Source organism: Gambusia affinis, linkage group LG02 (assembly GCF_019740435.1).
Source record: "Gambusia affinis linkage group LG02, SWU_Gaff_1.0, whole genome shotgun sequence".
NCBI classification, from domain to species: Eukaryota; Metazoa; Chordata; class Actinopteri; order Cyprinodontiformes; family Poeciliidae; genus Gambusia; species Gambusia affinis.
The window spans coordinates 15,014,810-15,041,813 of NC_057869.1; the positions used below are offsets into that span (position 1 = coordinate 15,014,810).

Genomic DNA, 27,004 nt, shown 5'->3' on the forward strand with positions numbered 1-27,004 from the left:
ACACATTGGCTCAATCATATGAAGAGGATGATATTAATCTCAAACAGTGCTTTGCAAAAGCACTTGAACTCTTTCGTATTTTGTCAATTTACAATAACGTTAAATGTCAAGGCCCCTGTTTCTTTGCCACCCCTTTCATTGTAGCTCTGACTGAATATTTAGTGTTGTTCTGCTTGGCAGGTGAACCTTTAGTCATTTACACCCTCCAATATTTTTGCTTCATCCAGCTTTCCGGTCTCACAGCATGATGGTGCCACTACCATGTTTCCCTGTAGACATTATGCATTCAAGGTGATCTGTAGTGTTTGTTTTCCACCATACACATGGTTATGTAGTTGGGCCAAATATACAACTATCAATTATCTTGTTGAACTACGAGTCTGTGAAGTTTGTACTGGAGGCTTCATTGATTTTTGTGACCTATGACCTTCACCTCTGCATAACCCAATGCTGCTTTAAGCCTCTCCACACAACTCAAGCCAAATGTTGGCTTTTATTTAGGGGAAGTAGGCAAAAGGGGCTAAATATAAATTCATGGCAAAATCTCACTCTGCTACATGAGAAGTTGGAAACCAATTTGAATTTTAAATAAAGTTATTTATATGTTTGGGTTTCTTTCTGGATCATTTACCAGCAGATTTGGATAAGCTCAGGATGTTGATAGAATTATATCTATTTTGACTGTTAAACATATTTTAAAAGTAGTTATTTACCAATACAATTTATATTCATACTATATTTCTAAAATATGAAGTTCAACATGAATATTAACGTCCATCTTTCAATACCTAGCATAATATTTATGGGAAAAAAACTCAAACATACACGAGGACAAAAATATGTTTATTCATAGTAGACAAAAGAGAAGTCATAAAACTCTCTGGAGGTGGAACTGTCATCCAGGGAGCTTTTGTGGTTGACGTGCTTGACAAATTTGAGGGTTTCTTTGTCCCTGTAGACGAGAGCGAGGGAGTTGTCCTCTGGATACACAGTGAGAAGCTGAAAAATGATAAATTAATGATCTTCACAGATGTACAGGGCAAATATTTGCCTTTATACCTGTCAACACTTACCTCCTCATCTTCTTCGTTGGCAACATAACACGTGAAACCCCCAAACTCTGCCTCCCACTCTGTGAGACATTCATTCTGTGAGTATTACAGCAAAAACTTAAGGGTCATTTTACACAATGTGTGTGTGTGTGTGTTTGGGTTTCACCTGCACAGCCAAACGGCAGGATGAGGTCCAGAGCGTACTCCGCCTGTGCAGCCTCAGCATCATGCAACAGAGTGTAGCCACCATGAGACCAGCGACGCACTTCTCCACAACACACAGGCGAGCTCAGCTCTGAAGAAGATCAGACCACACGAACAAACAAACCTGTGACTGAGCAAACGTTTCAACTACGGCTGAAACGATTAACCGGATTAATCATGATTAACTGAACGTGAAACAATCCTCAACAAATTTACTGATCGATTAATCTTCAAATGGAGAATACGGACTCACAAATCGGCAATTTTGCTGGAAAAGAAACATATTTAGAGCAGTAATTAAGCCAAAACTCTATAATATATATATAAAGCAGGGTTTTATTTTAACAATATTATACATGTGAAGTTTGTCAAAATTTATTAATTTGACTTTATTTTGTTTAGTCAACAAGTTGTTTTAAGTTCTGCTACGCTGCTGTTGGCAGTTGGTGGTTACCATAGTAACCGGTAACTGACAGCTCCTCCCCCTTTTCTCTGTTGCCATCGGTAACTGTGGTATGTATCAAATGAGCTCTGTGTTTTCTTTACAAGTATTATATTTTAAAATATATGTTGGACAAATTTGACAGATGAAATCTGAGTAAATTTGTTACGTTTTGTTTGTTTCTAAATGTTATTATTGTTAATGTTGCCCATTTTAGCTACAAATGTTAACTTCTGCTAACTTCTCATTGGGACATATTGCTTTGTGGTTTATTCTGAGTTATTTATTATATTTAATTTAATGTATAGAGGCAGAAGCTGCTGAACTGATGTTAACCACCAACTTGATTTTCTCTTTTCTTAGAATAAATACAGTGAACCTGAATATGTCTGTTGTGAAGTCGACCTACTGCACCTGAGATGAACATAGAAGGGTTACATAATACATATAGTTTGCACTTAAGATAATAATAAACCTTGATATGTTCGACCCAGATCTCACCAAGTGGTATAGTTTTACCTTAAGCCGATTTAAAATCTGTAAAAACAAAAATCTCAGTCAAGAAGAAAGAGCTGAGCTTATAACACAATGTTGATGTTATAAGTATGTTTTATATATTTTTTTTATTTATTTATTTTTTAGATGTGTACAGGTGGATCCTTCGCTACAAATGATCAAGTAAAGGAAAGCTGCGTTACAGGCAAAAAAAGCTTCAATTTCTGATATATTAGAAATATATTAAAAGCTGGCCACAATGCAATGTATTTCTAATGCTGTGTAATGTAGGCTTGAGTGGTTAAACTTAAAAATCAGCAGAATGTGCCAGTTTTTTTTAAATCTAAATAATCGATTATTGATTTCTAAAATAATTGTTAATTGGAGTACATTTTCACATACTTTTCCCTCCGCTCTCGGTGCCTGCCTTTGATGATGATGATGACGATGATGGCGATTCTGTTGACGTTCCTGCAACCTCCCCCTCCTCTTTGTCGTCCTTCGTCTCTCTCTCTTCGTCCTCCTCATCTGCCGGACACAGGTAGTGCAGCCGGAGGCCGGTGAAGTTGGAGAGGAGGAGGAAGAAGGCCTCTGAGCGGAGCAGCTCCCAGCACACACTCACACACTCCGGCAGGGAGTCAACAGAGGCCGATTCATAACACCTAAAACAACATTTAGCATGAGAATCCGCTAAACGTGAAACCGCAGAGCTGGCCGACGTCACCCACCTTTTATTGGGTGGATCTCTCTTCATCCACTGAATGCCAGTCTGTCGCAGAGCTTCACTCACTTCCCTGAACTTCTCCTCCTGAGGAAATAATCTGACAATAAGCCTGGAGGAATACCTGGGTACAGGAAGTGAAGACGAAGGCAGAGCTGTTACCTTTAGAAAATCTTTGAGCTGAATTTCAGAGTTGTCTTCAAACTCAGTTTGGATCTGCTCTTGGTAGGAAATATCCAGGTATAAAGGATTGACCCACTCAAGCAGCACAGTCTCCTGTCAGGAGCAAAAACAAGCTGGACGTTACGCAATTAATGGGCTGTATTACCCGCTTACTGACTTCCCCGTTTTTACTTCTTTTTTTTTTGTCACATTTAACTGATTCAGACTAAATGAATTTTTAAACAACTCCAGTAAATATAACATACAGTTCTCAAATGAGTTTATTGAGTTTTCTGAACAGACAAATTTAAGCATTTTAAGGTAGGTTTTAGTTTTCCAGCTGCACACTTTGGAATAAAAGCAATACAAATGAGCTAAAAAAACAAAAGTTTCAATTCACAATTATATGGTTTCATTTAATCTTTTACAGTTATTAATGTCCTGTGATTATATTCTGTATTTTACAGCAGAGACAAGGTAAATTAAAATATAACAAAATGTTATGTTTTTAAATCTCTCTCTTACACACACCCTATAAACCTGATAACAAAACACTAATTAACAACATGAAAATCACCCACTGCCAAAAATGTTGTTTAACATATAGAATGTAACACCTAATTGATTAAATTCAAGTATCTTACAGGATTTCAAGCAAGGAAAAAAGAAAAAGTAATTATATAGTATTACATGATTACTGCATCTATAGAATGCAGTAATCATACCTAGACTTGATGATTAAAATAAAAAAGTCATTAATCAATAATCGATAATACGTCTGATAGAATACTCAATAATTTTACTGAACTCCAATCCAGAGCTGCACAGCATTCTGGGGGATGTAGGCAGAGGAAAGGTTTTAGCCGCTCAACCTCTCAAAAGCTGACTAAAATAGGTTGGTGGAATCAACTCACTCTCTCACTCTTGGTTGCCTAGCAACTCGCTCTTTAGTTACCTAGCAACAACCTGTTAACTGGAGCAGCAGCAGTTTAAATTTTCACTATTGTGCCTCGTAACTGCTTAAAAATAGAAAAAATAAAGCGGAGTGAAAACTCTGGATAAAAGTGGGAAAGATCACATCTTCAGCTTGACAGTAAAACCTTATCAATAATTATTGATATCCACTGATAAAAACACTTGATATGTTTTTTAGTCATAGTGTCTAGCTCTACTATGCTATCATAATAGAACAATTATTGTTTAATTGGCCCTTATACACCATCATACAACTCACAGAAGGAGCGAGTGAAATAAAACCCACTTTTTAAAAATATTTTTTGTAATTTAGAATTTCTTAAAAAAAAAAAAAACAAAGAAAAATAAGCTAGAAAAAAAAAAGTCTAATATCAAAAATCAGATCTGGTATGTAACAATCTGAGATTTGAATGTCTCTTTCCCAAAAGCACTCACATCTCTGGGTAAGTGTGGATGCTTGAGGATGGACGGCTCTTTAAAACGAGGAGGACGCTCCAGAGAGGGTCCATGAAACCAGCCGCTCAGAGACAGACGGCACTTGTCCTGCGACAAAACTTCAGAAACCTGCAGATAAAAAATCAACAACAAAAAAATCAGCTCAAACCAACCCCATACTGAGAGTTACAAACCCAAATCCTGACCTGGTGAAAAGATACTGGAGACACTTCGAACAGGACCAGGGTGTTCCAACACGGTACGAGTGACTTCACAATACTCTCCGGCTGGAAGTGACCTGATGACAGTGTTGACAGTGAACAATACAGCTGCACACACATACACACACGCACACACACACACACACAGAGAGGTTCCTACTGTCTGTGGAGTAGAGATCAAGGCTGCCTCCGTCGCTGCTCTGCCATGGAGGTACAAGATACAAAATGAAAGCTACGCGCCTTCCCTCCAACTCGTCATCATGGCACAAAAGAACATCTTGAAATGACACAAAATGCGATTTACTGTCACCAAATGCAGCGACTTCCTCCAAGTCTCTGGGGTTGAGTTTAAATCTCACCTGTATACTCATATTTAGCACAAGAAATATCCACGGTGGGCTCCAGCTTGACCCCCAACACGTCCCCGAGCCAGGAGCGGAAACGCCCAAACAGAGCCGCCCTGAAGAAGAAGAAGAAACACTCAACACAATAGTAAAACTCAGAGACAACAAACACACGACAACCTACCATGACATTTGCTGCTACATGAATTATAGATGATAACAAACAGAGGGGGGCAAATCTTATTGTATATTTAATAGCAGCATTTAATCCCCAAGGCTGGATCGCATTAATAGGTGTGCCAGCTTATAAAGTCAGTGCCTTGTGTTTGTGAATGGAGACAATTTGTTTGGTATTTATATCTTATATTTAATCAGAATTACAGCTCTCCGTAATAAGAATGTCAATATTTCTATGTTGGTAAAGCTTTTTAAACGTAGTTCACTCAAAAATGAAAGTTAATGCAATACATTAGATTAAAAATCATAATCAATAAATCACACATATTTTAAACATGAAAAAAAAATTTAAACCAATAATGAAGGTAAATAGTGCTGTAGAAAAAAATTACAATAAATAAGCTTTATGATTTATTTATGTATTTAATTTATTTAACCTGTCCATACACATGTAAAAAAACAAGACAAACTAGTGCAGAAAGAAATAAACAATATTTAAATTCCTGTCAACACACATTATCTCTCTTTGTCAGGAGCAGAAATGAATACCTAGGTGGATAACTCGTTTATCCTTTTTTAAATCATGAAGATAAAACATTAACTGGTTACCATATCCAGTAGCAAAACATAGGACATTCGGTTTTTCTTACTTTATGTTCACTGCAGTTATTACAATAACTACAATTTTACACTGGCCGGTCTGCAGCTCATTTTAACTTATTTAAATCATCATGGTATTATTACACTCCCTTCACCAAGCACTCTCAATGTCCTTCACTTATCACAAGAAGCGGTCCAATGACGACATTAGAGGTGATAAATCTCTGGCGCCCCCTGGTGGAGGCAACCATTAAATCAACGAATTCAAAGATTCATAAATTAATAAATAGGCCATTTGTGAATAAATAATCATAATAACGAATCATATTAGTTACACAAACCTTTTTCAGTTAGCAATGCGTACATTAAGCCTAAAATGCTTTTCTCAAAAATAGATTAAATGTGAACAGAAATATGAAACATTACAACTTACTGTTTTAAGACAATGTCAGATAGAATCTTATAGACCGAATATGACTTATATGAGGTCTTAATGACTGAATTTAAGCTTGTTTTCTAATGAAGTGATTCCCACACTGTGTGTTATGAAAATCAAATGAGTGATCATAATTTTTTTTTTTTTTAAGAAATAAAACAATTTTTTAAATTTCTGTATGAAAGAACTGACTCTACTAATCTGGTCTTTTTCACATATCTGGTGCCCCATTTATTTTTTATTTATTTATTTTTTATGTAGATGGCTCCTTTGGTGTGGGTCGAGTTTTGTTTTTGTGCTTTTTTATTGTAAAAGAAATCCAATTGCAATATTTTTAAAGAGATTAACACAATGGTCAAAACATTTATGTTGCCTCTATTTAATTATTTTATACTAACTAGAATTAATCTTTGCTCTTCAATTAATGACAAGATTTTCTGCCGTTAGACAATAACAGTATAAATATGAAAGCATCTTTTAATTTAGTTGCACTTTATGTATTTTCCTCACATTATCTGAAAAAAGTAGAACAGCAGAAAAGGCAGAGTTTTCCTGTTAATCCTCTTGTCTGCTCTGAAGTTTGAGCTGAATTCAGCCGTCAGTAATGCACCTGCTTCTGTAATGTGTTTAAAAAGAGGCCGCTCTGTCAGGTAGGAAATATTGATTACAGTAGAAGTAGGTTTGTGTGTCTGGTATTGGGGATTAGCTCTGGATCAGGTGCAGGAGCAGAAGAGATTAACCACCCATTAAATGTCACATCAGCGCCAAAACTGTGAGACAATAACCACACATATGAATAGAAACAGGACGTCTTGGTTTTTTGTTGTTTTTTTTTTTTGCCAAAAATTGATTTCTTTTTTTATTAACAGAAAGCATTTAAATGTTTCATACCGATCTGGATTTATTGCTTTTGTTACCTTATTGCTGCAATGTGTGGTTCTTTTTTCTTCTTCAGATCATCTGACTTAAAGAGAATAAACAAAATAATTAATAATTGACCACATTCCAGGAGAAATAAACCAGGGTTTGATGGTCACCTGTTTAAATTTGTACAGATCGTTTGATTTCTCGTTGAAGTTGAGCTCCAGCAGCTCTCTCTGCAGGTTTTCTACAAAGGTTTGGCTGCTCAGGAAGTTCTTGATTATGCAGTGAGGGAAAGGGTGGCAGTCCAACTCCAGATCTCCTGCAGCAACAATTACACAAGAACAAATAAAGATGTTTTCAGAATATATTCACCTCCATTTTGAAAGGCCAGCTATACAAAGACAGCTAACCTAACATGATGACTGCGAATGTCAATAAGGAATGAAAGATTAATCAAACCTGCACAGGAAAAATAACTTTTTTGACTGTTTTCTTAAGAGAAAAAGAAGGAATATAGCATCATGGGTGTCCAAAAGCAAATGTTTTCTATAGAATTACTTAAACTATTTTGTTGATTTTAATAAAATCATATTTTTTAAATTTATTATTGAGCAGACAAAATAATAAAGTCAGACAAAGTTTGTTATAAAAATATGTAACATTTTTGTGACCCCATGTGCTTCAAGGTAAAGATTTTGGCCTTTATGGCAGAAAGTTTGGACAAAACTGATCTGATCTGAGTGCACAATTAATTATAAGGAAAGTCTGATTTATTATGAGGATTATTTATGTTAATCACAAACTACTCTCTGTTAATCCAAATTGCAAATAAATCTCAAATATAAGTTTTTAAAAAAAGCATAAGTGAGTTTTTTGGGAAAAATATCTACATCTGCAGAATTACGAAGCAAAGAATTGGAAAATACACATTTTCTCATCATTCTATTTTAATCTGTTTAAGTGAGAATTATGAACAACTCAAAACTTTCCAATAAACATTTCGAACATTTAAAGAAAGGGAAAAAAAATCAGTGACCAACATAGCCACCCAAACTGACTACGAGTTGGATCGGGTTGATGTCAGGTGAGGAAGGTTCTCATCTTCACTGGCCGGGTTGCCAGATCTGACTGACAATTTCCAGCCTAAACAACATAAAACCAACCCAACACACACAAAAAAGCACAAATCTCAACCTCTAATGAAACATATGTAAACAGAACCAGATATAAATCATGTGTTCTTATGCGTCATCGACTGCATTTACAGACAGCACATTTTATTGTCCTTTATTATATTCTGACTAGAACCAGATTTGTGCCACTATGGGCCTGTCACAATAAGCAACAAATCAATTAATTGCATGATCATTTAAAACAAGCTCAATAATTTCCATTTGTCTCTCTTTCTACCAGAAACTGGATGACAAAGGTTTTCAGTCTGGCACTTTGGTCTCAACTAGAACTTTTTTTGAAGGACAATTCAGTTTACAGAGACTTCAGAATTTATTTTAATTATGTTTTGGTGTTTGTTTGTTTTTTGTTGTTGTTTATTTTGAATATTTAAAACGTTTTCCAGTTCCAGTAAAAGGTTTATTGAATTAATATTCCATTATTAATATATTAGCTGAAAATGATCTCAAAAATAACAATATTACGGTTTATTTAAAATATTTCTAGGACAATTTATTGTTCAGAAAAATTTGTTATCTTGACAGCCCTACCTGTAAACCTGAATGAACTGAAGAAATGGTTTAGAGAGGACTAATTACAGTCAGAGTAGTTAAAACAGGGGTGTCCAAAGTGCGGTCTGGGGGCCATTTGCGGCCCTCAGAACAATTTTGGGCGGCCCCTGATTACAGTTCTACAATAGCTTAAAACGGTTTGACGGTTCATGTAGATTCACATTCAAAATCAATATCGGTGAAATTTTCATTGATGCCTGTCTGTTTAAGAAAGACACAGACAATTAAAATATTAATATGGAAAATGTAACGTGCAGCACAAAGTATTTATCCACGGTTTTCCTTTTAATTTACTTTATCAGTAACAAGAGTCGAAAACATCCAGTGGTTTTTACCAAAATGCAGGAACGACCGTTTAATAAACTGTTCGTATGGCAAAAAAAAAAAAGATACAAAAAGAATCTATTAAAAGATGAAAAATGGAGCATATGGTATGCCAGTTTTTAATCTGGCAAGACCCTCTTTTGTTTTAAAGCTACAAACAGCTTTGCTTATTTAGCTAAAATAATGCGTGCTTAGTTTGTTTATTTAGCAAGTAAAAATAAAAATAGTTGTAATTATATATATAAAAAAATACTAAGCAGTTTGTGGCCCTCGGAGTAGTTGCAACCTGACATTTTGGCCCCCCGAGCCGAAACGTTTAGACACCTGAGTTAAAGTTACTGCAGCGAGACGTGGTTCTTATACATTATATATGTACTCTCTTTCCCCAAGGGTTTGTGTTTTTGGATTGTAACAAAACGAACAGGTAGAAAAGATTGCCACAAAAAAGAGCTCGCCATCTCAATCATTTAATCAGGCAAAAATGTCAAGTTTCGCCATAGCAACGTGAATAAATGAATCGTACAAAATTGTAGTTTTAGAGTGGAACCATCACGGTCTCCATCTGCCCACCCATCAACACCTCCAGGTGCCTCTGGATTGACCTAATAATAGTACTACAAACATGACCAGTCCACGGGAAACGCGTTGTGTTTCACTAGCCTTTGCTGTAATGGGTCCTGTTGCTCCACGCCTCCTTCACCGCTCGCTTCACCTCCTCTTCCTCCACGGCTCCACAGAGATCCACGGTCTCCACGCTGCTCCTCTTCTTCTTCTTCTTGTCCGTGTCTCCGCTCTCATTCTGCGCTCGCTTGCAGCTCATAGCTGGGAAATCTCTCCAACACAAACTTTACAGACAGCGTGGAAGGGGCGTCGCGGGTAAATGACGTCAGAGGTCAGCCCTCAGATGCCCGGTGTGATGACTGTCAGGCTGTATTGTTTTTCTTTTAGTTGTAACAGACTCGTTATTATGTACTTTTACACATTTGTTAGGAAAATAATATTGCTTGTATAGACTAAAAACTAAATATTAATATATTATACATATTTATTTGTACATTTATTTTATTTACTTTAAATTGCAAGATCTTTTAGTAACATCAGCTTTTGTGATTTTTTAAAATATATTTTTATACCATTATTCCTCTGTTAATTTATGTTTAATGTAATCGGACATTATAGTATTAAATTCATTTCTTTATAATGTTATTTGTTCAAAATAAAGTATATTTTTTAAAAAAATCCTGCAATAAGATTCATTAAGATTTTTAAATGTATTTCACTGAAGAGGATTTGAGCTTCTAAAAAATGAAAATTCTGGCTTAATAGAATTCTGACATGAAGTCAGCATTTTAACAAAAGGTAAAACATTTTCCAAAGTCTGACCATAAAAAAAGAGCCAGCATCATGAAAGTAGTTGTTTTTTTTTCTTTCCACTGAGTGAGAAACATAGAAATAATTTTAAACAGGCCACTTATAATATCAATGACTTATTGATCAAATGAAAGTATTTTAGAATCCAAACAAGCCTATCAATCCTTCTAGGATTCACTGTATATCAAAACATGTTAAATTTACGTTCAACATGTTTATTACTTTCAAAAAGAAATAAATATTCACCGTTTAATTCAGTTAGTGGCTTCAGTGAATCATCTTAAGTACTAATGTGAGACAAAGGTAATGTCCAACAGCGATTGCTCTACTTTGAATAAATGTCCAGAATATTGTATAATAAGAGACAAAGACAAATGAAGGATAGGACAGTACTTACAAAAAAGCACAAAAATGTCTAACTTACTAATGAAATGAACTCCTTCTGCCTTACAAACAGCAGGTATGTCCATTTGAATCACCTGCATTTATGAATAATTACATTTCTCATTACTCCAGCATTGCATTTCCATGTAATCACTTAGTTAGTACACGGCAGAGTCTGACAGTACAATGCATCACAGAATATAACACTGTAATTAAAAAACCTGTAATAATTTGATTATTATTTCTGAGGTAAAGATTTTCAGAAGCCCTATAACATCATTTTTATTTTTAAATAACTGATAAAATCTTATTGGCGCTTAATTTAAATCTGCCTGTATTACAAATCCCAGGGCAAATTTCTCCATTATGTGCAGCTGGGTGCCTGAAACCCAGATTTCCACAAAATTAATTTTGTTTAGTGGTAAAAATAAACAAAAGTCATGAATACAACACATTACTGGAAGTGAAGTCTATTTTAAAAAGCATTTTTCATGTTGCCCATTGATCCTAAAGTAGTTTGATTTAAATAAATGCTGTGGATGGTTTTTTATTTATCCTGAATTAATTTATTTATTTTTCCAGTATAAACTGCTAAAGAAGCTTTAATAAACACCTGCTTCTAAGATGGCATTAACATGGGTTTATTTTTATTACGCTGCAAAGCCCTTCCTCTGTGTTTAAAAGCATAAACTTGGCAGATTTTTAAAAAGTGCTTATCAACATTCAGTACCTCTAACTTTATAAAAACATACTCAAAACACAGCTTTATTTTAAAAAAGACAGCATTGTTACAGGTTAAAACAACAGGAAACACAATGTTGTAATTTTTTTTAATCAAACATTGTCAACCTTTAGGCAAACATAAAACCAGATTCTGGAATAAAGACCTGCATACTACAAAAGGCTGCAGCTTCACAAGTTTAAAAAATAAAACAAAAACAACTCGGACCGTGTCATTTTCTCCAACAACAACCCCGTAGACTTTCTATTTACCAGACATAACAGGTGTTGGTTTTGTAAAAGATAAACGAGAGACGACGTCCTTTCAGCACAATGCTTCTGGCTGCACTCACAGAGACAGCCACACTGTCGGTCAGGTTAGTTGTAGATAAAGTTGAACCTGAGGAAAACAGACAAAACAGGTACAACCTGAAACCCTTCAACTCTGATTATTGGTGTCGGCTTAGACGGAGAGCCATGACTTTGTAGGTTTGCAAATTTATAATGATGGTTTGATAAGAAGCATTTTTTTAATCATAAAGGGAATAAGTGATTTTAGTAGCTCTTCTGATGGTTTTATGTAGAGATGCTCCAATCAGGCTTTTTGCTGCCGACTCTGATACCAATCATCCATGAGGCCGATCTCTGCCGATCGCCTGGAATGGCTGTTAATTTTTTGGATTTAAGTATAAATAATACAATGTTATCTAGCAAAGTGGAAAAATGATCTGACAATAAATTCAGAATAAAGGTTTGTGCATCCTTCATCACAGAGCTGGACGATGTTAATAAAATATGCTTTACCTGCTCAGTAGCTGCGGTAGACTGGAAATGATCGGTCCATATCCAGGAGCGTTGTCGTACAGTTCAAACAACGGAGCAGCCACCAGCTTATAATTTTTGGGAGAAAACCTGAATAATTTTTTTGGATTATTTGTTTAGCTTTCTGACCGTGATGCTAATCCGAGTGAGTGTTTGTAATAGTGCGCTGCTTTACCTGCTATCTAGCTGCTCCGGATGTCCTTTTGTTCCTGCACTGAGCCTCGATGTAGCCAAACTTCGTCAAGTGCTTGGTTTTTAATGTCACACTTGATTCGTTGTGTTGATGCATTTTGACGAATAATGAATAATTTCATGATTTTTGTAGATTCAAACTATGTGGTTTATATTTAAAGGGAACCTCTTGGGCAAGATTCACATTTTGGACTTTTTGTGCTTCCATTTTGGGTCTTTACCAGCTTTAATCTACAAAATAAAGTTTTCTGTCCTTTGTAAAGCCAGATGACTCTACAATTTGAAAATGTAACAGAATTTCAGCTTCGTCGCATTGGCTTTCAAAATTAAAAACGCTCATAAAACCATTTGTTTTCAACTTCAGAGAAATTGTGTTTTGTACCATCAGAGGCAGAAGTGGCTCTTTGAATTGAAGTCATGATAAAAAATCAAAACCTTCTTTATCTTTGACCCCTTACTCATCTTCATCGTCAGTAAAAATTAACCAAGGAAGAAAATTTGAATGTTTCTGGTAGCCAAATAGCCAGAATAAAAGTTTGTGCGTCCTTCATCACAGAGCTGGACGATGTTAATAAAATATGCTTTACCTGCTCAGTAGCTGCGGTAGACTGGAAATGATCGGTCCATATCCAGGAGCGTTGTCGTACAGTTCAAACAACGGAGCAGCCACCAGCTTATAATTTTTGGGAACGGCAAATAATGCTGTGGGAATATTATAGATTTTAAATGCAGAGACGTTTGTCCTCATTTTATAATTGTAGTTTTCAGCACTTTTGAGGTAATAAAATGAAATGCTGACCTTTCTCCTGCAGCTGAACCAAAAAGAGCTTTTTATGCTCCTTAGGTTTAGTGATGTGAGCTGGAATGTACGGGTACTGGAAGATGAAAAGCACCGCATTAGTTCACTCATGAAAACATGGATTTAAAGGGAACCTCTTGGGCAAGATTCACATTTTGGACTTTTTGTGCTTCCATTTTGGGTCTTTACTGCTTCTAAAAAACACAGTCCATGTCCTTAAAAGTAAACCACCCAGAAAATAAACTTACGTTATTTGATGTCTGGAAAATGAGTCGATTTAAAAACCTTTACAAATCAGAAGGCACTGCCCTGTCACCTAGCAACCCCAGCAAAGCCCAGCCCGTTACCTAGCAACACAAGCTAAGCTCAAATAGGTTTTCCTGCTGTATGCTCTGCACAGTGGCTTCTGGAAAGGAATTGTTTTGGATTGTTTGAGCAACCAAAAAACAACTTGCTGCTTTGATGTTGATTGTGCAGGAGGCTCTACTTCTACCTTTCAGAGATGTTTGGTTGTATAGTTGCACATCTGTTTGCAGCCATTTTTATGTGCAAGTGTAAATCTTGAATTATGAGGCGTGGTGAGCAGCAGCTTATTTGGATTTAAAGTGAGAAGAAGCCCCAAACTAGACTAAAACCAGACTAAAATTTCTTTGTCTAAGAATGATTTTGTGCAAAAATTAATTTAAATGCTCTGTACACCCCATAAACCCATCATAGCCTTCAGGGAAATACAATAGGTCATCTTTAAATCTTCAGTTTATCAACATAAAACCTAAACAAACTCCAACATTACTGAGGATCTGTGGGAGGAAACAGGAAACGTCTTCCCTGTGTTGGATTCTGCAACAAATGTGTGCATTACATAAATATGTAAACAAATTCCTTGGCATACCAACCTGCGGAGGTTCAAAGTTGGGGCGCCACCAGTTACCGATGCAATCATCTATCACCCAGTCCTGCTTCACCCCGTCTTGCCGCCCGAGGATCTAATAACCAGTCAGACGGTTAACGCAGGTCAGTTTCACACCAATCACAGAGGCAGAATCAAACAGCGGCTACCTCAGTCATCAGGCGTTTCAGACCCTCCACCTCGTCTTCTCCAGGATTCAGCTCTCCACCAGGCCTGCAGGACAGACACAACCTGTAAGCGAGCCTCTCTGCCGACTAGAGCTGCTTCCTGCAGCAGCACCAGCCACTCACAGCTTGAAAAACGTTGTGCCCAGCTGCAGCAGGAGAACGTGAGGCAGCCTGTGCTCGTGAACGATGAGGACTCCCTCTACTGTCCGGCGCATGCCCATCTTATCAAACTCTTCACGCATTCTCTGGAACCTGGCGGCCACAGAGCTGTCTTTTCTAGGCAAAGAGGCTCATCCTAGAAGCCTGTTACTTTGTGAGAGGATATCTAGAATATAGCATTTTGGTAAAAAATAATACATTTAGATCAGTGTTTTGAGTGAGTAGGGAGTTCACTCTAATTTTAATCCACTGCACAACTTTACTGAATGAATGAAACACAAAATCAACAGATTTTATGTGTGACCACCGTTCTTTTCTAGGCAAAATGTTCATCCTAGAAAGCCTGTTACTTTGTATCAGAAATCTAGAATATAGCTTTTCGAGCATCGTTTTCAACTTTTACATAAAATATTCCAAATTCAAACAGAATGTGTTTTTACTCCATGTAAAGTTTTGATCATAAAATTATCATTTTCTACATTGAGGAGATTATCTTTTAGCATAAAAAAGGACTATTCAATTATAATCTATTTTAAACTCCAAAAATATGGAACTTTAATAGAAAACATTTGCTAAAGGTTTAATCAGAACACATAAAACTAATTAGAAATTATACCAGTCATTACCTGAATGTTTTCTTTTGGGTGAATATTTTTTACATGTTTTAATGTAAATTTACATAGATTAAAAGAAATGTTTTGCTTTTAAACTCCTGCAGTCTACTTGTACTCCACAGAAAAATTTTAATTTTCTGCATTGAGATGTTTAACTTTTAGGTAAAAGAGGAAAACTCAATTAATTCAATTATACTATTTTATGTAATAATATGTAGATAATTAATCAAAACACATTTACTGAAGGTTTAATCACAGTAACATAACACAAATTATAAATTATTATGCAATTAACACTGATTATTTAATACAAAATTTGCTGGAGGTCAGAAATGTGGTGTAAAGTTTTGAAATAGGATTTAAACAGCATGTTATAATAGTTGAAATTATTATTTTCTGCATTGAGAGGCTTAATTTATAGCTGAAAAATGGCTATTTAATTAATTAAATTCCAATCTATTTCAAATTTATATAAGCAAAACGTCATTAAATGGGTTTAATCAATACGGATAAAAATTTTTAATTAAGCACCGATTACTTAGTCTATAAATCTGCAGTGGATCAGAAAGATTGTGTACAATTTTGTCATTTAAACTTGGTATTTTATACATTAAAAGCCAACAAATGAGTTAAGTGTAACTATTTAGAGCAATTTAGATAAAAATCACACATTTTATGCATTACCTTCCACTTCATTGATAAATAATATTCCCTTATGTTTGCCAATGCTAACTAAAGCCCAAATACCGCCTTCAAAAGTCAGACATTTGTGATTTTTTTTTAAAAGATTTTGGTCAAAATATTGCACAGATCTGCATCAAAATAAATCATCTGTCACAGTCAGAACTGCCTCAGTCGTTCCGGACACTTTTCCACATTAGTACCCAGACTGAGGGCTGCAGGCGGTACTGGACTCACAGGTTGATGGTCCGCTCCAGGGTGAGCGGTTTAGCGGGCCCGCTGATGTATTTGCCCCCGAACTGCTCTCCGCCGCGGCGCGGCCACCCGGTGGACGAGCGACTGGGCTGCACGACCGACATCCTTTCCTACTAGTATGAAAACTCCTGCAGATAAAAGGCAGGAAACCTGATTAATCTACTGACTAACAAAAGAGAAAAAACACACCGAGCGCTCCACTGCACAGACCCCGTCTCTTTTGTTCTTCCTCTTCCGGGTGAAAACAGCGCGGTTTGCTTGATGTCCTCGGCAGCGACCCCTGCTGGTCCCGGTGTGTTTAGAACCAGAGAGTCACAAAAAGTAAACAGCTTGGCGTTCATTACCAAATATAAACACTCACAAAGGTGAGGAGAGTACCCGAAAATTATACTCAAGTAAGATTAGAACTACTTCAGCTTATATTTACTCAAGTAAAAGTAAAATTTAGCCGTCCAAGAAATTAAAGTAAAAAAGTATTTCATTTATATTTGAAAATTACATCATCAGACAGACTAAAATATATAGAAATGGTTGTATTTTAAAGATAATTCTATAAATAAAATAATTAAAAAATAACAAAATCACGCAAAAAACCCCCCAACTATTTCCAAATAATTTTTTTTCATTTAAAAACGTATTAAATTAACACGGAAGTGTTTGTGTCTGGTTAATTCTTGTTTTAAACGAGCTTGTTCTTTATTCATTGACGTTACTCACAGTGAATAGAGCATCCAGACATTTTACTCAAGGAAAAGTAGCAATACTTCAAGATAAAATTACTCAAGTAAAAGTAAAAATACTCCTAAAAGTAACTTTTTTCTACAAAGTTACTCAAGTGATTTTTACTGTGTAAATGTAATGAGTTACTACGTGAATAAAAGAAAAGTTAAAGAAAATTTAAAAAATCAAACATTATAAAAAAACGTATATTATGTAGGACTTTTCAGTGTTTATTAAATTGTTGAGAGGTATTTTTAGTAATAAAACAATAGTGAATAATTATGATTGAACCAAAAGATAAAGAAAGTCTCTGAGTAACTTTCAGCTTGTTAGTAACAGAGTTAGTAATGAGATATAATCACTGATAATTTGGACCTTTTGCTTTCTGACACATTTGGAAAACTAAACAAGACTCTTACTTCACCTGGAAATAAAGCAAATGTAACAGAAAATGATTGGTAAACTGCAAAAACACAAAGATTTACCAAATATGTTTGGTTTAGTTTCTAGTGCAACTATCTTAATATACTTGAAATAAGACAAATTAAATTACAAGTAACTTTATAGTAACATATATGAGTTTGCTTTAAGTCAATAATTCATTAACATTTATGAAAAATTACTATTGCACTGGCAGATTATTTCACTTGTCATGTAGGGAAAATGTCCTGTTGTAGGTGAAAATAATCTGCCTGTGGTACTTTTACTTTTCCATCAATACTAAGGAACTACACCAAAAATACCTGGCAAGATTTTGTGTTTTAGCAGTGTAGCAAATTTTTTTATCTCAAAACCTTCTCCTGAGAATGCTTACTGACTTTCTCCCTGCTGAAATTAACAATCCGACAAGATAAATAAAATCAATTAAATAACTTAAATAAAATAAACTGATTTATTGAGTGGTCCTGGGTTTCAATTCTGGCCTGGGAGGGTTTGACCGCTGTAGCTAACTGGTTCATCTAAATTGCGATTAAGTGTGTGTGTGTGTGTGTGTGTGTGTGTGTGTGTGTGTGTGTGTGTGTGTGTGTGTGTGTGTGTGTGTGTGTGTGTGTGTGTGTGTGTGTGTGTGTTTGTCTCTGTCTTGCCCTGTGATGGACTAGTGACCTGTCCAAGGTACAATAATGGATGGATGATGTTTCAGGGTAATATTACTAACTTCATGTACAAAAACAATTTTAAAAAAGCTTAAGGAATGACTCAGTGAACTGAATAATCCATTTAATAGTCATAGCTATGTCTCTTTTCCGTCTTTTGTAAACATCATGTATTTTACCACAATAGTTTTCTTATAGTACATAATCATACGTGCAATGCAAAATTTCAACAGAAGTTAAAAAAAGGACAAAGACACTGCTGGATTTGTTGATTACATCACACCAAGCGGATCTCAGTTCTTTGGTCCAGTGGCCCACTCTTAGTGGTGTGCTGCAGTAATGTGGTGGTCCCTGTCAGAAGTGCCATTGATAATCTCTCCCCCAGCCTTCCTTACCCTCGTAGCTTTCACTGTGGACTCTCTTGTCTGTCACAGTTGTTGGTCCTGTGTTCAGCGGCTTCGTTATTTTTCACTTATCACCTGCTGACGTTGTTTCCTCTTGCTCTTGAGCCTCATTGACTGTGTCGTCTCTGCTCCTCTCACCCTCTGCGCCCGGGTCGGGTGCAGAGGGTGCATTCTCCTCAGCTCTCACACTTTCTTCCTGCACTTCTTTTCTTGTTACATCACCGTTGTCAACCAGTGGTTTGTCACTGTTACTTTCGCTCTTCTTCTCACCGTGAACATCTTCCTCCTTCTCATCAAGAACACCTGATTTGGGCTGTTTGACCTCCTCAGAAGGCTTATCCACTGCTAAACGACAAAAACATTCAATTAGACAAACAACCTACAGTATATACATTACAAGGAACCATGTGAACGATTTTGACAAAAGTATTTATGCCCCTTGAAGTTGTCCACATGTTTGCATATTGCTGGTCTCTGGTCTTCATAATGCATTTTTCATTTTTCATAATGCATTTTTCATAATGCATTTTTCAATCTGTAAACCTCTGAGGCTTTCATAGAACTACATCTGTACTTAGAGTTAATTAAAGATGGGTGGTCTCCATTTACTAATAAGATGACTGTATACCTGGAAAAAAATAGATTTTGTAAAAACTTATAAATTACATATTATGCTTACAAAACATGTTCATCACAAAAATCATTCTTATGTTTCTGTCTGGTCAGTTCTGCCTTTTCTAAGCTTCTTTCAGATTGAGCTATTTTAGGGCCTCCTGTCCCTTTAAATCCTAATAAACTGCTGCTGGCCACGCCCCCAAACTCAATGCTTACATTCCCTTGTAAAAATGGCTGCAAGCAGATGCACAAGTATACAAGATACATTCTTGAAAAGCATAAGTAGAGCCTCCTGAACAACCAACAAGAATGAAGCGAGTGGTTTTTGAATGGTGAGCCAACAGCAAAACATTTGTATTTTCCAGCCGTCATTAAAGCAACTCATACTGTGGTAAAACCAGCTGAGCTCAGCTTGGGCTGCTAGGTAATTGATTGTGACTTCAGGTGGTGTTTGAACTAAACATTTACTTATTGCCAAAAAATGTCTGGGTGTTTTGCTTCTTAAGCGTTTGGGCTATTTTTAGAGTAAGACCAAAATGGAAACAAAAATGTGCAAAATGTAAATTTTGCATCATAGATCTCTTTTAAGATCTCTTTTGTTTTGAATTGACACTATTTAAATCTGATTAATTGAAATGACCTGAAGTGATTTTGAGAGTTAGGAGAATTGGATTGTGTTTATTCAAAGGAGGTTGAATACAAATGCACATCAAACTTTTCAGATTTCTGTTGGAAAAAAAAGTTAAAACATTTCCTTCAGCATTTAAATTATCCATTATACTTTTCACATTATCTCTCAGTAAAATAAACCGAAGTTATTAAAGGTAATCTGAAAACAACCAAGTGGGAATAGATCTGCAAGGCACTGAATTACACATTTACTAAAATAAAATCTTACCGGTGTCTGTTGTTGTAGGTTTTCCTGGTTCTTCTTCTCCTTCCCTCCTTTCCTCATGCAGCGTCTGTAAATTTTTATCCTGGTGTGGCTCACCGTCAGGGGGTGCTGGACTGCTGAAGCAGCGAGGAGTGGCACTTAACTCTACGTCAGGGGGAATCGTGAAGGCTGGATCTGACCCAGTTATGTGCGGGGAGCTAATTGCAGCAGCCCCCGCCGAGCTGCTGGTGGAAGTGGTGTCTGCGCGGTTTAAACTGGTAGCAGTGGAGGCGGTGTCTGTAGGGTTCGTGTCACTGGAAGAAGTGGAGGGAGCAGAAAAGGGAGCGGCTGACTGGACGGTGGCAGGAGAGGAGGCAGAGTCCATGTGGTCGCTGGATGGTGGGCTGAGGGTTTCATCACCCGTGGGAGGGAGAGGAGCAGGGGTTGCAGGGGAGGTTGAAGTAACGGAGACACCGTGTGTATCTGCGGTTGTAACTGCACCAGAATCAGGAGGATGACAGGTAGCTACAGCTCTACTGGATGGAGTATGTAGGCCTGAATCTGTCACGCTGGTGGAGGAAGAAGCTGTGGTGCTGACAGAAACATCACCTCCTGCAGCTGAGAGAGCACCATTTGGCTCCAGGGAAGATGCCTCAGTTGGTAGATTTGTTGCTGTTTTACAAACTGGGCTCTGCTGGCAGGGAGCTGAACCAGTTTCCAGGGTGGGGATGGAAGAAGTAGTTTCTGTTTTGGAGGTGGAAGTGACTGAAGGACTTGGGGTTGTGGACTCTGAGGGGGTGGGTGTAAGTGCGGCTGTGCCAGGGGGCTCAAATTGGGTGGAGATGCTAGTTATTGTGGAGGTGGGTGCTTCAGTGACAGGAGAACTAGATTTAGGGACTGAGGTTTTACTGTCACTGGCTATAATGCTGGTAGGTGTTGTAGTTGCTGCAGCAGAGTCCACTGAGTCAATGCATATCTCTGTGTCAGTACTTGAGGAGGAAACTGTGACACTGGCTGAGTCAGGGACTGAATTAGAGATTGTCGGTACTGAAGAAGAAGTGGTAGTAGGAGCAGACAGAGCAGCAGCCAGACTGGGCTTAGTGGGCGTGTTTGTCTCTGCTTCCTGGATCTGTGCTAGCTCGTTCTCTGGCGTATTGCGGCCTGATGTTGCAGGAGGCGGAGCTGGTTTGATTACTGGCTTTGGAAGCAGAGCAGGCTTCCCAGCTGCCTCATGTGCCGACAGACTCGCCCGAATTTGATGCCGGGTGTCTGGAGAGAAAAAGGAAGGAGAAAATCACCTCGCTGATCGTAGCAGGTTGGGAAAGAGGCTGAAAATGACTAATTGTGGTTTACCTGAAGATGCAGACATAGTCCGAGGTTTTGAGAAAGTAGAGGGTGGCTCAGGTTTATTGTCAATGATGGTACCTGAAGCGCAAAGACTTTTATGTCATTTTAAAGGACAAATTAAGCACCACACTTCAGACTGAAGCAGGTAGATTTTGATTCCTTAACTCTTTAAGTCTTATACTAGAAAAGATAGTCATGACATACGCTATTTCAGATTTATGTTTTATTTCTGTATCATAACAAGTGCATTAGCCATTTCATGATCATGTACTTGACACATTTTTTCCAACCAGAAGGATATGGATATGACAGAAATCAACAATAAAAAAAACAAAACATGTAATTGCCCACAAAATATACCTGAAAACCTAAAGTAGTAATTTTTTTCCCCACAATTTCACTCGCAGCGTTTTAGATAAACTATATAAAGAGAAGCTGGTTGCCTACATGTGGCAGTGAAATGTTGCTCCATGAAAAGATATCGGAAGATGGATTCCAATTGTATCATTGATTTTAATGAAACAAAAATTGCATAGCATCAAATAAAGCAGGGCACACTGATGAAATAGGAGCCTTTGTTAGTATGACCTTCGACCATTTGTGTGTGAGTGTGTGCAGGTAGAATAGGTGTGTGTGTTCATTTTTGACCTGGAGGATGTGATTTACCATCTAGAATAGTAGAAAGAGTAGAAATCCAAACCCAAAACACTTTGAGCCATGGAAAACCAAGGGTAAGGTGGCTTTGGCTGCTGAAGACACCATTACAGCCATACAATCGACAGAGATCACCCAACACCAGAACCCAGTTGTACACACCCCTGTGATAACACCAGAGCTCATAAGACCAATCCTGCACCACCATTCTCTGTTGAACTGGCAAAGGCACAAAGGCAAGATGGACAGGGGTCCATGCAATGCTCCTCCCTAGTGTGTGCGTCTATGCCTGAGCTACTGTGAAATGTCTCAAGTGGATTAAAATGGGGGTTACAATTAGGGTGTTGGAGATAATAGTTGGGCTTGCAAGGTCCATCATCCCACTCCCCAAGACCATGGTGTTGAGTGGGTATCCCATAAAGCAGTGGTCTTAAACTACATTCCTCAAGGGCCAGAGTCCTGCAACTTTTAGATGTGTCTCTTGTCCTACACACTTGAACTAAAAGGTTAGCCTGCCTCTCTACCATACAGTCAAGCTCTACAGAGCTCTGCTAATGAGCTAATATTTGAGCCAGATATGCTGAAGCAGAGAGGAATCTAAAGGTTGCAGGAAACTGGCCCTTAAAGACTGGAGTTTGAGACCACAGCCAAGTAGAGAGGATGGCTGCTGACGTGCCAGGACAGATTTGCTCTACAAAAAGTATGTCTGAAGATGGTATGCTAATTGCATGATTGACTTTATGAAAGCCAGAATGCATCCAGGATCAAAGTAGGCAGGCTATGGTGATGTAATAATGACCCGTGTTTGTATGACCTTCAACCATTTGGATTATACGTGTGTCGGAGCAGAGTGGTGCAGTTGATAGCGCTGTTGCCTTGCAGCAAGATGTGTGGATTCTCTCTGGCTTCCTCCACAAGCAGTCCGCAAACATGACTGTTAGGCTAATTAGTCTGTCTAAATTCTCCTTAGGTGAATTTAGACAGAGACAGACAGGGATGTCTGTGTTGCCCTGGTGACATGTCCAGGGTGTACCCTGTCTCTCTCCTGTTGACTGTTGGAGGTAGGCACCACACCAGATAGTAGATTCCAGCCCACAGGCAGAGCTGGGACTCAGAAGGACCAGGTGGAGAAGGCACATTACTCCTCTACCTAGTGGGTTACCCTCTGGGAGGTTAAGAGGGATGAACACCTACCAGAACCCCACCGCCCATTGGCAGCCAGACACATCCCCCGAAACCATAGACCACCCAGTGGCAGTCCACTTTCTGGGTTTAATCAAGCTTCATTTCAAGCATCACCCCACCTAAAGCATGTAAGAGGGTCTTGATCCAAATATGTCCCTGTAATATGAAGTGTAGTGTTTATGTCTAAGGTGCATTAAAATTGGAAATTGGGAGCAAAGTGCTGCATAGTGCTCCACCCATGCCTGCAACGCCCATTGTCCCACATCCTAATACCCTGCTAATATGAGGAGTTGCATATGTTAGGGAGGAGGGGGAGGCGCTAAGGGCCAGTACGAATCCTCTTGGGAGCCAGCTCACCAACTGGAGCAGTCCAGTTAATACAAGTCTTTTTACTACCTTTTTTCTATAATTCATTTATTATTAAGCAATTTTTTGTCATAAAAGCAATTTTTTTTAAATGTTCAGTTCAGTTTTTAGGGTTATCTTTGCTAAAACTGTTTCAAATCAAAGACTTTTCTTCTTCTAAGATGCATGTAGCCATCTTGAATTAGGCTTTCCACGAGAGGGCAGAAGACAAAGATACAATTCAGTAACAGCTTTTTGAGGAAAGTACAAACTTAATTACAAACATCTCAGGAATACAATTCTGTAAGGCAACAATTGTTGCCTTACAGATTTCCTCTGTTATCGGTTTTATTTTTACACTTAAATGTTTTAGATCACTAACCAGCATGCCCCAATGTAAAAAAAGAAAATATTCTCAACCCTAATGGCTGTGCCATTCCTGGCAGCTGCAAGTGTGATCAAGTGTTTGCTAAAACTGTTAAAGAGCCTTTGACAGTCTTTTTGTCCCACTCTTCCTCTTGGAGTTGTTTAAATTCAACCAAACTGATCCAAGTGTGCTTAAGTTTAACGTCAGTAACTGATGGTTGGAGATTCGCCTTCAGGATATCCTTTTGGGAGAATATCCATCATATTGCCTTCACTACGTTCATTTTGTAAATTGCAGTGCTAGTTTCCAAAATGTTTCCCTTTTGTCTCATCAGTTCAGTGAATATTTCCACCATGTCTTTATGTCTTGAAGATGTTTCTTTATACGGCATTATAGCTCTCATATGGATACAGTTGTTCCCAGTCTCTTTCTGATTGTTGAATCAGGAACACTGACTTTACCTGAAGCAGGTAAGGCCTGCAGTGCTCAGATGTTGTGATGGATTCTTTTCTGGGTGAGTCTTCAATGTGCTCACCATGATTTGGTTTTCATCTGTTTGTGAATTTCTGTGAATTGTTGAGGAATAGTGTGTTGTGTTTTGAGCTCTCTTAGCCTCTCTGTTGTCTTGCAGGTTCTTTTGAAGGGATTTCTCGACTCTGTGGGTCGTGCAGTGATCAGGCCTGGGTGTGGTTATCTTTGGTTGATATTAAAATGTGTTTGATGATCTGAAACATTTTAGTTTGACACACACAAAAAAAGCAAAACTGAAAAAATCTGTGAAATATGAATGTTTTCACAATACTGTCTGTGTTTTAAAAATATACTTTTGGCTTAAAGGTTATTTCAGATTTCTTAACAATCAGGAGGAAATAATGATAAAAAAAATGCCATAGATGATGATACATACCTTCAGATTCAGCCTTTTTCATTTCTCCTTCTTGACTCTAAAATAATAACACAAATAATTTAACTCTAATACTCATAATTCCTTATTATATGCCAGATAATTGAGGCATTTACACACCTGTGTGTCTCCTGGTGGAGGCTTGGAAACCCCAATGCGCTGAAGCATAAGATGGAGTTTCTGCTCAAAGCTGTGCTGGCCTTCAAACTGTTTCTGAAATCAGCAGAACATGAGCGACATTCTGATGGTTTTACTGCAATAGTAGAAGAGTTGAGCTGCAGTGATGCTCACCTTTGCGGTGTTTCTGGCATTGGTAGCTCCTGCCGCTGCTGCTGATCCAGACAGCAGAATGAGCGACTGGGATTTCCCCTCTCTGAGAGCTCGGCGGGGAGGCGCTGCCTCGCCCCTCAGCGGCGCGTCACCGGTAACCTCCGTCTCCTGAACAGCTGCCTCTCCGGTAACAGCACTGGGATGAGCTTTCGCCTTATCCTTTTCATTCTCCTTGTCGTGCTCCTTCACCCGCTCCTTCTCCTTGTCTTTCTCTGACCTGGCGACCTCCCTAAGAGGTCGGATGAAATCGGCGATGGAGGCTTTTTTGGGGCGACCCTCCTGACTCGGCTCTGACTTCAGACCTCGCTTCCTCTTGAGGGTGAAGAAATCTCCCAGTTTCCTCCTGAGAGTTTTTGTCGGTGGAGGACAGGGAGCAACAGCGCTGGCAGGAGCCACTTCTTGCTGTGTGATAGTTTCCTCATCCTGCTTGGTCCTACACAAAGAACCTTACATGTCAACTCTAGCTGCTTTTATTCACACTAGATCATTTAGCTACTGAGCGATACTCACAGCGTATCAGTGGGAAGCACTTTCTTTGTAAAGAACTCCTCCACGCCTTCATCCACTCGCCCCATGTGCTCAAGAACTTCATTTTCACTCTCAATTATCGTCTCCTAATTTCCACACATAGCAATAAGCAGAGCCCGGCAATCACAAACTGTATCACATTTAACTTTACATTACATAACAATCACCTCTGAAAACCCACACACTCTGGCAGAGCTGTTCCTCCTGCCTCTATGCACTTTTTTTTCTTTGGTTTGATTTTTTCATCCATTCCAGATGGAACCAGGCCTCCTGGGAGCCAGTCGCTCAGTAACGTACAGTGATCGAGCATCGCCGGGTTTTACATCCAGAACTAGAACAGCATAATTCATTTTGCCAATAAAGGTAACGTGATATCAAAATTGCCGCTATGCAGGGTTGCATTACGCTGATCATGTCAACATCTGCGCCCACAAGTGGAGATGAAAGTCAAGAGGTTGGCTGCAGAACACGAATTTAGCAGAAGTCACCGTTACGCGATCTCCTGCCAGGGGCATTGGGTGAAATTTGTCTCCATGGGAGTGACTGCATGTCTATAAGCAGCTGAAGCTCTGTGACAACATGACCAGCTCAATGGAGAATAGATGCACTCACTCAGCATTTAGAAAAATTTACAGATTAAAAATGCCTGAAGCCTATTATTATTTTTTTTTTTTTGTATGGTTTCCTTTTTTTGCAGGAAGAGCCGGGAAAGACGCTGAGACCAAATTCCCACTCGCCCTCATCACCATCTCATATGCACACAGAGAAAAGAGAGTGGGTTTTTCAAAGAGCAAGTGACCGGTACAAAGGGACTGCCTAATTCAAGCAGGGACCAGGCATCTTCTCCACCCTTCCCTTCCCCCTGCCTCTCCCCTCTATACCCTCTTCCATCCTCTCCCTCCCTTCCATTTTTCTCTCTTCTCTCTCTCTCACACACACACCAACCATTTTAACCCAAACCCATCTGATCCTCACACACATTACCTGCGGTCTGCTGGGACGGTAGTTCAGTTTTTGCCGGTGGGGTCTCGGTCTGCTCTGGGTGTAGTGCCTGAGAGCTGGTCCGCCCAATGGCAGCTCCATTGGGGAGACACGGCACGCTGCTGCCGCGGCTCTGTTGCTGAGGCACGGTTGCTAAGAGCACCAGCAGTATGTAATGCCTCCACAGCAGTGGGAGGGACCAGGCTGGCTCGACTGACAGATCTGACAACAGAACCTCGCCTTTCTCTGCCACCCCCCCCCCCCCCTCCTTCCCTCTGCGAGAGGAAAAACCAGGAGGAAAAGATGGTGATAAGACAAGGAGAGGCTCTGACACACACAGAAAAGTCGCCACTCTGACACCTGCTTCATCAATGCATCCCTAGCACTG

General features: G+C 38.4%; 3 protein-coding genes across 4 annotated transcripts; all 3 read right to left on the reverse strand.

The window, feature by feature from the left end:
• Nucleotides 1-821: 821 nt before the first annotated feature.
• ogfod1 (2-oxoglutarate and iron-dependent oxygenase domain containing 1) lies at nt 822-10,115 on the reverse strand. The gene is made up of 13 exons (XM_044138118.1): nt 9,855-10,115; nt 7,302-7,447; nt 7,182-7,228; nt 5,067-5,167; nt 4,868-4,984; nt 4,693-4,784; nt 4,487-4,615; nt 3,077-3,190; nt 2,922-3,001; nt 2,596-2,855; nt 1,219-1,347; nt 1,074-1,132; nt 822-999 (listed from the first exon to the last, which is right to left on the reverse strand). The coding sequence occupies exons 1-13, from the start codon at nt 10,012-10,014 to the stop codon at nt 844-846; spliced, it is 1,590 nt and encodes a 529-aa protein (XP_043994053.1). The 5' UTR covers nt 10,015-10,115; the 3' UTR covers nt 822-843.
• A 1,647-nt stretch (nt 10,116-11,762) lies between these two features.
• nudt21 (nudix hydrolase 21) lies at nt 11,763-16,472 on the reverse strand. Its single transcript, XM_044097995.1, has 8 exons — nt 16,251-16,472; nt 14,876-14,884; nt 14,683-14,844; nt 14,542-14,605; nt 14,379-14,468; nt 13,483-13,558; nt 13,271-13,385; nt 11,763-12,069 (listed from the first exon to the last, which is right to left on the reverse strand). Exons 1-8 carry the CDS (start codon nt 16,370-16,372, stop codon nt 12,048-12,050), a joined length of 660 nt encoding a protein of 219 aa, XP_043953930.1. The 5' UTR covers nt 16,373-16,472; the 3' UTR covers nt 11,763-12,047.
• A 1,696-nt stretch (nt 16,473-18,168) lies between these two features.
• Nucleotides 18,169-26,864, reverse strand: LOC122843413 (flocculation protein FLO11-like). Of its 2 annotated transcripts, none has more exons than XM_044138137.1 (8): nt 26,620-26,864; nt 25,618-25,721; nt 25,069-25,540; nt 24,898-24,990; nt 24,781-24,817; nt 21,329-21,400; nt 20,000-21,244; nt 18,169-18,828 (listed from the first exon to the last, which is right to left on the reverse strand). In XM_044138137.1, exons 1-8 carry the CDS (start codon nt 26,716-26,718, stop codon nt 18,551-18,553), a joined length of 2,400 nt encoding a protein of 799 aa, XP_043994072.1. In that variant the 5' UTR covers nt 26,719-26,864; the 3' UTR covers nt 18,169-18,550. The 2 variants fall into 2 exon arrangements, with proteins under 2 accessions (XP_043994072.1, XP_043994064.1); XM_044138129.1 differs by having other exon boundaries at nt 18,170-18,831.
• Between the last annotated feature and the right edge of the window lie 140 nt (nt 26,865-27,004).

Coding starts and splice junctions, on each gene's coding strand:
- LOC122843413 (XM_044138129.1), bottom strand. CDS start 26,718: ATGGAGCTGCCATTGGGCGGACCAGCTCTCAGGCACTACACCCAGAGC. Junction 25,722..26,619: donor ACCGTCCCAGCAGACCGCAG/GTAATGTGTGTG, acceptor TGTGGAAATTAG/GAGACGATAATTGAGAGTGA. Junction 18,832..19,999: donor ACCTACAACAACAGACACCG/GTAAGATTTTAT, acceptor TTTGTCGTTTAG/CAGTGGATAAGCCTTCTGAG.
- ogfod1 (XM_044138118.1), bottom strand. CDS start 10,014: ATGAGCTGCAAGCGAGCGCAGAATGAGAGCGGAGACACGGACAAGAAG. Junction 5,168..7,181: donor CCACACATTGCAGCAATAAG/GTAACAAAAGCA, acceptor CTTCTTCTTCAG/GGCGGCTCTGTTTGGGCGTT. Junction 1,133..1,218: donor CCTGCCGTTTGGCTGTGCAG/GTGAAACCCAAA, acceptor AATGTCTCACAG/AGTGGGAGGCAGAGTTTGGG.
- nudt21 (XM_044097995.1), bottom strand. CDS start 16,372: ATGTCGGTCGTGCAGCCCAGTCGCTCGTCCACCGGGTGGCCGCGCCGC. Junction 14,606..14,682: donor GGCACAACGTTTTTCAAGCT/GTGAGTGGCTGG, acceptor TCTGTCCTGCAG/GCCTGGTGGAGAGCTGAATC. Junction 12,070..13,270: donor CTACCGCAGCTACTGAGCAG/GTAAAGCATATT, acceptor TGTTTTCCTCAG/GTTCAACTTTATCTACAACT.